Source organism: Salmo salar, chromosome 14 (genome assembly GCF_965601325.2).
Source record: "Salmo salar chromosome 14, fSalSal1, whole genome shotgun sequence".
In the NCBI taxonomy this organism is placed as follows: Eukaryota; Metazoa; Chordata; class Actinopteri; order Salmoniformes; family Salmonidae; genus Salmo; species Salmo salar.
Genome location: NC_138304.1, coordinates 11,216,730 through 11,229,454, shown reverse-complemented (window position 1 = coordinate 11,229,454; position 12,725 = coordinate 11,216,730). Strand labels below are relative to the sequence as shown.

The 12,725-nt window shown below is 41.5% G+C and overlaps 1 protein-coding gene across 1 annotated transcript; it reads left to right on the top strand.

The window, feature by feature from the left end:
• The first annotated feature begins 607 nt into the window (after nucleotides 1-607).
• LOC106568750 (uncharacterized) lies at nucleotides 608-9,883 on the top strand. The gene is made up of 11 exons (XM_014139372.3): nucleotides 608-881; nucleotides 1,077-1,192; nucleotides 1,877-1,936; nucleotides 2,064-2,153; nucleotides 2,250-2,366; nucleotides 3,778-3,915; nucleotides 4,036-4,170; nucleotides 4,262-4,313; nucleotides 4,839-4,865; nucleotides 4,978-5,004; nucleotides 5,116-9,883. The coding sequence occupies exons 1-11, from the start codon at nucleotides 863-865 to the stop codon at nucleotides 5,646-5,648; spliced, it is 1,314 nt and encodes a 437-aa protein (XP_013994847.1). The 5' UTR covers nucleotides 608-862; the 3' UTR covers nucleotides 5,649-9,883.
• Nucleotides 9,884-12,725: the final 2,842 nt, after the last annotated feature.

Below are 12,725 nucleotides of genomic sequence, written 5' to 3'. Positions count from 1 at the left end.
AGCCCTAAGGGAATGATCTCTTGGAAACAAATTGTGCATGTCAAGTTATAGTCAAAATGTTTTATTTTTATTTAACTAGGCAAGTCAGTTAAGAACAAATTCTTATTTAGAATGACGGCCTACCCCGGTCAAACCCGGACCACGCTAGGCCGATTGTGCGCCGCCCAATCACGGCCGGATGTGAAACAGCCTGGATTCAAACCAGGATGTCTGTAGTGACGCCTCAAGCACCGAGATGCAGTGCCTTAGACTGCATCTGTGCACTTTTTTTTTGCGTAGAGCTTCCTACTGGTTGATTGTGATACTTTCCAAGTGGGAAACTCGGAGCTCATCTTTCTACAACGAGTTTGCAAGTTGGATATTTCCGAGTTGTCTTGAACGCAGCATTTGTTGTGATACTGTTTCCCCCTTATGACAATGACTGGGCTGCTCCTCACAGGTCTAAATTATAAACTGTCTACTTTTTATTCTTCACTGTGTATGAGTTTATTCTGACCTCTAGATGGCATGATTTCTCATTTTATATTTGGGTTCTCATAGCAACCTAACTTTTTGAGACAAATCCATGTTTTAGTTGTACAATATTGTACTCGTTTTTAGGTTGTTTTATACTGTAGTGACAGTAATTGGAATAAAGCTGCATTACTGTGTTCCATTTCACTTTCTGTTTATTCATTTAAAAAAATAACATTGTTTGAATTGAACCAGTGGGTGCTAGTGGGTGGAGATTCGGGAGACTGTAAACAAACCATCGTCAAAACAAGTTCTTAATTCTGTGGATGGCGGTGAACAACAGGACTCCTGAAAATTATTCCGCATTCTGTACTCTCACTGGGTTTTAAAGCACTATTATAGGAAAAAGATGGCTTTACAGACAGATTGTAAGTTGATATTTTTTACATTTACATAAACAATAACAGCTGTTATATGCGTTTTCTGAAGTGTTATTATACTAGCTATTTAAGCTACTAGAAGTAGACCAACAAAGAGGGCAAAGTGCATCTTTTGAAGATATTTATCACAAAAACTTTTTTTTCTTCACCTGACTCACAGCTCTTTGTTATTCATTGTTGCAGCGATACTGAGAGTTGGTGGCAGTTGTGGCAGCATTGGAAGAATTTGCAATAAAGAGAACAATCACAGAACCTGTTGTTCACAACCTTTCAACAAACCATTAATGAGCTTACACAAGGTAAGATAGTCAAATGTTTAGAGAATGTAATTATTTTGTCGAAATTCCCCTTGAAGTGGGTTGTATTTTAGTTTTAACTGCCAATGCATGCACTGTGTATCTCAGTGGAACACGCATTCCTTCTCAGCTCAGGGTGTAGCGTTTACAGCCAAGATTTGATATGCTTTAGATGCTTAGACAAGTTCTCACCCTGTCATTATGTGCTGTGTAGTTTCTGGTAAACAACTCCTAACAGAAACGGGTAAGGAAGTTTCAGTTTCAGTTTTGATCAAACAGAAAAATATATGCTGTACCTTTCTTGACACGGTTCACTTAAACCAATGTTTCAGTCATGGAATGTCTCAACTGACGGAACAGGAACCCCAACACTGGTTTAAATTAACCTTAATATATTGTGAAGGAGCTCCATTATGCAGAATGTTCTTTTTTTCTTCTTCTATTAGTCAGGACTCAGATTATTCCTTCAGGTATCTGGACAGCATTCCACAGTCCAACAATTATTTTCTGAAACAATCTTAAGTAGTAAAACAGGTTATAGGCAAGGCAAGATACAGGTAACCTGTTCTCGACAGGAATGTATTGTGATCAAACCAGTCTTTTCAATGCCAGTAGTCTTTTGACTTCACTTTCACTCTCAAACCAGCAACAGTCATTGTAATGTCCATACTTTGTTCTATTCAACAGTTAGCACAGGGGAAGAAAAGCCTCAAGCGTAAAGTACTTAAGTTGTTGGCACAAATAAAGGTAAGGTGAATTAAATACATAGTATGTCTACTGCTTAGACAAAGTAGACATGCCACAGCAGTATCACAATGATGTGGAGTAGACAGCAGCAGAATCCTTTCAGCCCTCAATTTGTTGTCTCTCTTAGGGAACGACCAAAGAGAAAGAAGATTTCACCTTTGATGAGTCTAAATGTATCATCAGAGAGCTTGCTGCTGAACTGAGCAAGGTAGTTCAGGTACGTCAGTCTGTATAGAGAAAAGAAGGTATGTGATCATATGTTCTCTTACATGGCCATGAGTCATAATCAGTTGTCCTGTACCATTCCTCACAGATCAGCAACACCTCCCTTCTGACCAGAGTGAATGAGGATGGATCTTGTCAAGAGGAGCGTCAAGACTTTATACTGCAGTGGGCTGAGGAACTGAAACACTCATCGCAGACACAACAGGTAAATAACACATACACCATGGGACAGTTGCCACGGACTCATATTAAGCTTAGTCCTAGACTAAAAATAATTTGGGATGTTGATCCAGGACTAAGCTTATTCTCTGTCCGGGAAACTGCCCCCATATGTTGGAGATTCACCTGGCGCTGGTTCAAACACAACACTACAAGCAGTATAAGTACATGTCATGTGCATACAGTGTTGGCAGCCAGTTCGTCTGGATGAAGTAACATACAGTGTTGTCAGCCAGTTCATCTGGATGAAGTAACATACAGTGTTGGCAGCCAGTTCGTCTGGATGAAGTAACATACAGTGTTGGCAGCCAGTTGCTCTGGATGAAGTAACATACAGTGTTGGCAGCCAGTTCGTCTGGATGAAGTAACATACAGTGTTGTCAGCCAGTTGCTCTGGATGAAGTAACATACAGTGTTGTCAGCCAGTTGCTCTGGATGAAGTAACATACAGTATTGACAGCCAGTCGCTCTGGATGAAGTAACATACAGTGAGCTCCAGAAGTATTGGGATGGTGAACCATTTGTTATTGTTTTGGGTCTGTACTCCAGCACTTTGGATTTGAAATGATACAATGACTACCATGATTACATATGGTCCTGAATGAATAGTGAATAATGATGATTGAGAAAGTTACAGATGCACAAATATCATACTCCCAAGACATGCTAACCTCTCACCATTACAATAACAGCGGAGGTTAATGTTTTTTTTTTGGGGGGGGGTATGATATTTGTGCGTCTAACTTTCTCACTCATCATTATTCACGATTCATTCAGGATTATCTGTAATCCTGGTAGCATCCACATGAATGTAGATGTGTTTAGAAACATATTCTATTCTTATTTACAATAAAAGTGACTCCAAAATGACACAATACATTATTGACCATTCATTTCTATTGGGCACAAAGTAATATGAAACACAACCAAATCAAACAGCAAATGCATCCAACAAGTTTGTAGAGTCATAAGGTTGATGTAATCATTGCGTGCTGGGAATATGGGACCAAATACTAAACTTTTGACTACTTTAATACACATATAAGTGAATTTGTCCCAATACTTTTGGTCCCCTAAAATGGGGGGACTATGTACAAAAATATCTAAACGGTTCACCCGATATGGATGAAAATACCCTCAAATTAAAGCTGACAGTCTGCACTTTAACCTCCATAGTCATTATATCATTTAAAATCCAAAGTGCTGGAGTACAGAGCCGAAACAACAACAAAATTGTCACTGTCCCAACACTTTTGGAGCTCACTGTATGATTTACTGTTGAGAAATGCGAACAGCTCTCTGTAAATCATACAGTGAGCTCCAAAAGTATTGGGACAGTGATTGTAATAAATTGGGACAGAGGATTGTAATAAACCACCTGTTTTGCTGTTTACCAGACACCAGCAGGGGAAATCACAAGACACAGGAGGAGTGATGACCCTCCAGATCAACAGAAACCAGACAGGGAACAGAAACTGAGGGAAGCCAGAAAAGCCCTTTCTGAGTGGGCCTGGAGACTCAAGGATATGGGACAGGTGAGAGGAAGACTTTAAAACAAAAAGAGAACCGCAAAAAAATAATCTGTAACATTACAATGATACATAATACAAGGAGATGATCCTACAATATCACCCTATGTCTCTGTGTCTCTGCAGGACTCAGTGTGTCCGGGTGAGGAGGTGTGTTCAGTACTGCAGGATCTGGAAAGACAGTGGAAGAGGGGGAAGCTTCCCAACATGCTCCCTGTCATGGACTTCCTCATTTGGAGCATACAACAGGAACAGCAGGAGGTCAGCCATAAACAGAGACTTATCGAATGTCTCTTTAAGTGACATTTAAATACGGCTGAACTGTAATATGACATAGCTGTTGTTTTCACAGGGTTCCATTGTAAAGCATTGGCTTAGAAATAGACAAAGGTCCAGAAGCAGAGGTGAGTTCTGCTACGAAAATAAATAGTTGCTATATATATGCATGCAGCGGTTTAGACATTAATGGCTGTGTGTTGTGTTATTTTGAGGGGACAGCAAATTTACACTGTTATACAAGCTGTACACTCACTACTTTACATTGTAGCAAAGTGTCATTTCTTCAGTGTTGTCACATGAAAAGATATATTCAAATATTTACAAAAATGTGAGAGGTGTACTTTTGTGAGATACTGTGTGTATATATATATATAACTTCCAGTAATGTATTGGGTAAAACACCAACGTTTCGGTATCGCTGTGCCACCTTCAGGGTGTTTTACCCAATAAATGACTGGGAGTTTATATATAGAGAACGTGCGACTCTCTTTATTTATTTTTATACCTTACAGTTTATTCGCTGTTAGTCAGCACCTCCACACAAAATAATATTCTCTTGGTGTGCTCCAGCTCATGCTTTTTATTAGGTTATTAAATAAGTCAACACAGATCGTATTAATCAGTTCATTTATCTAATATTTTTCCCTTAGTGACTCTGAATCGTGTTCCTGACTCAAGTACGTCAAATCCCACTGTTCACGTCTGCTTAAAAAAAAATATATAATAATAATAATGTTTGTAGCTCTTCGTTGCTAACGTGATCCTAAATGTTGTCTGTTTTCATTACAGTTTGGAACTTGATTTTGAAAGCATCAGGTTGGTATGGTTTATTGCCAATGCAAATTTTATTCAAATAAGATAAAACCAAAATACTTGTTTCATTGTTCTGGTATGATTAACAGCTTCATTATTTCAATATCTTTGCAGTTGAGATCACTCTGGATGAAAAAACAGCCAACCCAAATCTCCTACTGTCCGCTGACAGGAAAAGAGTGAAAATGGCCACCATCATTGAAGATGTTTTCGATCCCTGGGATGGATACAGTCCTAGTTCCCACAAGTATGATGGCTGGTGGTGTGTGCTTGCAAAGGAGGGCTTTACATCTGGGAGACATTACTGGGAGGTGAGAGTCAAGGGCAAGGCAGAGTGGAGGATAGGTGTGGTTAGAGAGTCAGCACCAAGGAATGGCTTTGCAAATCTGAACACAAATGCTGGTTACTGGAACTTGCGTCTGCAGCTTGGGGAGCTCATGGCTCTAAGTGCACCAGTCATTAAACTGAACCAGTCTCCACCCTCTAGGTTAGGGGTGTTCCTAGACATAGAGGAGGGACAGGTATCTTTCTATGATGCAGAGGAAAGATGCCACATTTACACTTTTAATGTCAATTTTGATAACTTTGGAAAGATTTACCCTGTGTTTGGAACCATTGAGACAGACAGAGAGCTGGTTATTCTGTAGGGAAAATAACTTGATGCAAGCTGTCCGGCTTACTTTATGGACATCTCAGTGTATAGTTGCTGACTGTCTCAACTCACAATTCCTTGAGATTACAAAAGGTGTTTTAAAAGTCCATTTTAGGGCCCGTATTATTCACACTGTTTGTAAGCAATCGGGGGAGAACAGCCTTGGTCAGAGAGGTGACCAAGACACAATGGTCACTCTGACAGAGCTCCAGAGTACCTCTGTGGAGATGGGAGAACCTTCCAGAAGAACAACCTTCTCTGCAGCACTCCACCAATCAGGCCTTTATGGTAGAGTGGCCAGACAGAAGCCATTCCTCAGTAAAAGGCACATGACAGCCCGGAGTTTGCCAAAAGGCACCTAAAGGAATAAGACGATGAGAAACAAGATTCTCTGGTCTGATGAAAACAAGATTGAACTCTTTGGCCTGAATGCCAAGCGTCACGTCTGGAGAAAACCTGGCACCATTCCTACAGTGAAGCATGGTGGTGGTAGCATCATGCTGTGGGGATGTTTTAAAAAAATAAAACAAATATTTCACCTTTATTTAACCAGGTAGCTAGTTGAGAACAAGTCCTTTATTTAACCAGGTAGCTAGTTGAGAACAAGTCCTTTATTTAACCAGGTAGGCTAGTTGAGAACAAGTCCTTTATTTAACCAGGTAGGCTAGTTGAGAACAAGTCCTTTATTTAACCAGGTAGGCTAGTTGAGAACAAGTCCTTTATTTAACCAGGTAGGCTAGTTGAGAACAAGTTCTCATTTACAACTGCGTCCTGGCCAAGATAAAGCAAAGCAGTGCGACACATACAACAACACAGAGTTACACATGGAATAAACAAGCGTACAGTTAATAACACAATAGGGAAAAAATTTGTCTATATACAGTGTGTGCAAATGGCGTGAGGAGGTAAGGCAATAAATAGGTCATAGTAGCAAAGTAATTCCAATTTAGCAGACTAGCACTGGAGTGATAGATGAGCAGATGATGTGTGTAAGTAGTGATACTGGTGTGCAAAAGCGCAGCAAAGTAAATAAAAACAATATGGGGATGAGGTAGGTAGATTGGGTGGGCTATTTACAGATGGACAATGTACAGCTGCAGCGATCGGTTAGCTGCTCAGATAGCTGATGTTTAAAATTAGTGAGGGAAATGTAAGTCTCCAGCTTCAGCGATTTTTGCAATTCGTTCCAGTCACTGGCAGCAGAGAACTGGAAGGAAAGGCAGCCAAAGGAGGTGTTGGCTTTGGGAATGACCAGTGAGATATACCTGCTGGAGCGCGTGCAACGGGTGGGTGTTATCGTGACCAGTGAGCTGAGATAAGGTGGAGCTTTACCTAGCATAGACTTATAGATGACCTGGAGCCAGTGGGTCTGGCGATGAATATGTAGCGAGGGCCAGCCGACTAGAGCATACAGATCGCAGTGGTGGGTGGCATAAGGCGCTTTGGTAACAAAACGGATGGCACTGTGATAGACTACATCCAGTTTGCTGAGTAGAGTATTGGAAGCTATTTTGTAGATGACATTGCCGAAGTCGAGGATCGGTAGGATAGTACATTTTACTTGGGTAAGTTTGGCGGCGTGAGTGTAGCAGGCTTCGTTGCGAAATAGAAAGCCGATTCTAGATCTGATTTTGGATTGGAGATGTTTGATATGAGTCTAGAAGGAGCGTTTACAGTCTAACCAGACACCTAGGTATTTGTAGTTGTCCACGTTTTCTAGGTCAAAACCGTCCAGAGTAGTGATGCTAGTTGGGCGGGTGCGGGCAGCGAACGGTTGAAAAGCATGCATTTGGTTTTGCTAGCGTTTAAGAGCAGTTGGAGGCCACAGAAGGAGTGTTGTATGGCATTGAAGCTCTTTCGAGGTTAGTTAACACAGTGTCCAAAGAAAGGCCAGATGTATACAGAATGCTGTCATCTGCGTAGAGGTGGATCAGGGAATCACCAGCAGCAAGAGCGACATCATTAGTGTCCAAACTGTTCGGACACGACATTGTTGATATATACAGAGAAAAGAGTCGGCCCGAGAACCCTGTGGTACCCCCATAGAGACTGCCAGAGGTGCGGACAACAGGCCCTCCGATTTTACACACTGAACTCTGTCTGCGAAGTAGTTGGTGAACCAGGCGAGGCAGTCATTTGAGAAACCAAGGCTATTGAGTCTGCCGATAAGAATACTGTGATTGACAGAGTCGAAAGCCTTGGCCAGGTCGATGAAGACAGCTGCACAGTACTGTCTTTTATCGATGGCGGTTATGATATCGTTTAGTACCTTGAGCGTGGCTGAGGTGCACCCGTGACCAGCTCGGAAACCGGATTGCACAGCAGAGAAGGTACGGTGGGATTCGAAATGGTCAGTGATCTGTTTGTTAACTTGGCTTTCAAAGACTTTAGAAAGGCAGGGCAGGATGGATATAGGTCTGCAACAGTTTGGGTCTAGAGTGTCACCCCCTTTGAAGGGGGATGACTGCGGCAGCTTTCCAATCTTTAGGGACCTCGGACGAAACGAAAGAGAGGTTGAACAGACTGGTAATAGGGGTTGCAACAATGGCGGCGGATAATTTTAGAACGAGAGGGTCCAGATTGTCTAGCTCAACTGATTTGTACGGCTCCAGGTTTTGCAGCTCTTTCAGAACATCTGCGATCTGGATTTGGGTGAAGGAGAAGCTGGGGTGGCTCGGGCAAGTAGCTGCGAGCTGTTGGCCGGGGTTGGGGTAGCCAGGAGGAAAGCATGGCCAGCTGTAGAGAAATTCTTATTGAAATTTTCGATTATCATGGATTTATCGGTGGTGACCGGGTCGCCTAGCCTCAGTGCAGTGGGCAGCTGGGAGGAGGTGCTCTTGTTCTCCATGGACTTTACAGTGTCCCAAAACTTTTGGGAGTTAGAGCTACAGGATGCAAATTTCTGTTTGAAAAAGCTAGCCTTTGCTTTCCTGACTTCCCTGAACAGTTGCATATCGCGGGGACTATTCGATGCTATTGCAGTCCGCCACAGGATGTTTTTGTGCTGGTCAAGGGCAGTCAGGTCTAGGAGTGAACCAAGGGCTATATCTGTTCTTAGTTCTACATTTTTTGAAAGGGGCATGCTTATTGAAGATGGTGAGGAAATTACAACACTGAGAGACTTATTTCTGGAGAGATTCATTTTTAAAAGTAGAAGCTCGAACTGTTTGGGCATAGACCTGGAAAGTATGACAGAACTTTGCAAGCTATCTCTGCAGTAGATTGCAACTCCTCCCCCTTTGGCAGTTCTATCTTGACGGAAAAGGTTGTAGTTGGGTATGGAAATCTCAGTATTTTTGGTGGCCTTCCTAAGCCAGGATTTCGACACGGCAAGGACATCAGGGTTGGCGGAGTGTGCTAAAGCAGTGAGTAAAACAAACTTAGGGAGGAGGCTTCTGATGTTAACATGCATGAAACCAAGGCTTTTTCGATTACATAAGTCAACAAATGAGAGTGCCTGGGGACACGCAGGGTGACACACCTGGGTTAGCCTCCACATCACCCGAGGAACAGAGGAGGAGTAGGATGAGGGTACGGCTAAAGGCTAGCAAAACTGGTCGTCTAGTGCGTTGGGGACAGAGAATAAAAGGAGCAGATTTCTGGGCGTGGTAGAATAGATTCAGGGCATAATGTGCAGACAGGGGTATGGTGGGGTGCGGGTACAGTGGAGGTAAGCCCAGGCACTGAGTGATGATAAAAGAGGTTGCATCTCTGGACACGCTGGTTAAACTGGGTGAGGTCACCGTGTGTATTTCAGAGGTAGGGACTGGGAGACGAGCCAGGATCGAGGGAAAGATGAACGGAGCAAAGTACATAGAGATCCTTGATAAAAACCTGTTTCAGGGTGGCTACTTTGAAGAATCTCAAATATAAAATGTATTTTGATTTGTTTAAGCCTTTTTTGGTTACTACATAATTCCATATGTGTTATTTCATAGTTTTGATGTCTTCACTATTATTCTACAATGTAGAAAATAGTACAAATAAATAAACCCCTTAAATAAGTAGGTGTGTCCAAACCTATGACTGTAAATGTAAATATGATATTTCATTTTTTTTTTTTTATACATTTAAAAAAAAGCACTGTATATGAATGCTGCTGCCTCTTTAAATCTATGATGATTCTACAAGTGATGTGCTTTATTTTAATGGTTTTCTTTTATAATTTCTACACATATTAATGAAGTATGGAATCAATGTATATAAAAAAAACGTATTTCTTGAAATATACATTTGTTTGCTGATTTACTCATATAGAATAAAGAAGGCGATGAGCTTAATGGTAAAATAATTGACAAAACATTTTTTGGGGAACTACAATGTTTAATATGTAACTACTCTTTACCTAGAGAAAGAGTGACCATAAGTACAGACATCTCACGGTAGAGTAAGGCCCTTTTGTACACCATCGGAGAGTAACAGTTTGTTTACTATTTTCTCACAGTTGACAGGAAACCACAGAAACTATACTCATGAGGAAAACCATTTACTGCTGCTTTCACATCAGAGAGAGGAATTATGCTATTGCTTGAGTCCACATGATTGTTCACCTCAAGGAGCTGTTAGTACGCAATATCTAGAAATCTTGTTGAGACATTAGTAGCTGTTAATGCAGCATAAAAACAACAGTGTATAGCCTACACTCTGATTATTAATTTTTTATTTAACCAGGTAGACCAGTTGAGAACAAGTTCTCGTTTGCAACTTCGACCTGGCCACGATAAAGCAAAGCAGTTCGACACATACAGCAACACAGAGTTACACATGGAATAAACAAACATACAGTCAATAATACAGTAGAAAAAGTCTATATACAGTATGTGCAAATTAGGTAGGATAAGGGAGGTAAGGCAATAAATAGGCCATGGTGGCGAAGTAATTACTATATAGCAATTAAACACTGGAATGGTAGATGTGCAGAATATATATATTTTTTATATGTATATATATGTGTGTGTGTGTGTGTGTGTGTGTGTGTGTGTTATATATATATATATATATATATATATACATACATACATACAGTGGGGGAAAAAAGTATTTGATCCCCTGCTGATTTTGTACGTTTTCCCACTGACAAAGAAAGGATCAGTCTATAATTTTAATGGTAGGTTTATTTGTACAGTCAGAGACAGAATAACAACAAAAATATCCAGAAAAACGCATGTCAAAAATGTTATAAATTGATTTGCATTTTAATGAGGGAAATAAGTATTTGACCCCCTCTCAATCAGAAAGATTTCTGGCTCCCAGGTGTCTTTTATACAGGTAACGAGCTGAGATTAGGAGCACACTCTTAAAGGGAGTGCTCCTAACCACAGCTTGTTACCTGTAAAAAAGACACCTGTCCACAGAAGCAATCAATCAATCAGATTCCAAACTCTCCACCATGGCCAAGACCAAAGAGCTCTCCAAGGATGTCAGGGACAAGATTGTAGACCTACACAAGGCTGGAATGGGCTACAAGACCATCGCCAAGCAGTTTGGTGAGAAGGTGACAACATTTGGTGCGATTATTCACAAATGGAAGAAACACAAAAGAACTGTCAATATCCCTCGGCCTGGGGCTCCATGCAAGATCTCACCTCGTGGGGTTGCAATGATCATGAGAACGGTGAGGAATCAGCCCAGAACTACAATGATCTCAAGGCAGCTGGGACCATAGTCACCAAGAAAACAATTGGTAACACACTACGCCGTGAAGGACTGAAATCCTGCAGCGCCCACAAGGTCCCCCTGCTCAAGAATACATATACATGCCCGTCTGAAGTTTGCCAATGATCATCTGAATGATTCAGAAGACAACTGGTGAAAGTGTTGTGGTCAGATGAGACCAAAATGGAGCTCTTTGGCATCAACTCAACTCGCTGTGTTTGGAGGAGGAGGAATGCTGCCTATGACTCCAAGAACACCATCTCCACCGTCAAACATGGAGGTGGAAACATTATGCTTTGCGGGTGTTTTTCTGCTAATGGGACAGGACAACTTCACCGCATCAAAGGGACGATGGACGGGGCCATGTACCGTCAAATCTTGGGTGAGAACCTCCTTCCCTCAGCGAGGGCATTGAAAATGGGTCGTGGATGGGTATTCCAGCATGCCATTGACCCAAAACACATGGCCAAGGCAACAAAGGAGTGGCTCAAGAAGAAGCACATTAATTAAGGTCCTGGAGTGTCCTAGCCAGTCTCCAGACCTTAATCCCATAGAAAATCTGTGGAGGGAGCTGAAGGTTCGAGTTGCCAAACGTCAGCCTCGAAACCTTAATGACTTGGAGAAGATCTGCAAAGAGGAGTGGGACAAAATCCCTCCTGAGATGTGTGCAAACCTGGTGGCCAACTACAAGAAACGTCTGACCTCTGTGATTGCCAACAAGGGTTTTGCCACCAAGTACTAAGTCATGTTTTGCAGAGGGGTCAAATACTTATTTCCCTCATTAAAATGCAAATAATTTATAACATTTTTGACATGCGTTTTTCTGGATTTTTTTGTTGTTATTCTGTCTCTCGCTGTTCAAATAAACCTACCATTAAAATTGTAGACTGATCATTTCTTTCTAAGTGGGCAAACGTACAAAATCAGCAGGGGATCAAATACTTTTTTCCCCCACTGTTTATATATGTGTGTGTATATATATATTTATGAATGTGCAAGTAGAGATACTGGGGTGCAAAGGAGCAAGATTAATAAATATATTATGGGGATGAGGTAGATACTTCTACATAATCTAAACAACCACATAGCATTTGCTGTTTTTGCATGCAGCAGTATTTTACATTTTAGGACACTGTGGTTTCTACATTGAACTGCCTGCAGAGCTAAACATGTAAAACCTCCAACACCATTGTTCTGAATAAGAATTTTGTTAGTGCATGCAACTTACTACAGTGTAGACCATTTTGACAGCACCGCTTTCAAATAACAACATGTAGAAGGACTCAAAGACACTGCCTTTTGACAACATTGGAAAGAAGCCAAACAGGATGAATGCTGCTTATAGGATGGGTGGCAGGAAGCCTAGTGGCTAAGAGCATTGGTCCCTGGTCTGAATCCCCGAGCCGTTCTGTCGTTG

What these genes read in the sequence shown, in the direction of transcription:
- LOC106568750 (XM_014139372.3), top strand. An exon ending in TACAACAGGAACAGCAGGAG is followed by an intron (nt 4,171 to 4,261) that starts GTCAGCCATAAA and finishes TTGTTTTCACAG; the next exon opens with GGTTCCATTGTAAAGCATTG. An exon ending in GAATCGTGTTCCTGACTCAA is followed by an intron (nt 4,866 to 4,977) that starts GTACGTCAAATC and finishes TTTTCATTACAG; the next exon opens with TTTGGAACTTGATTTTGAAA.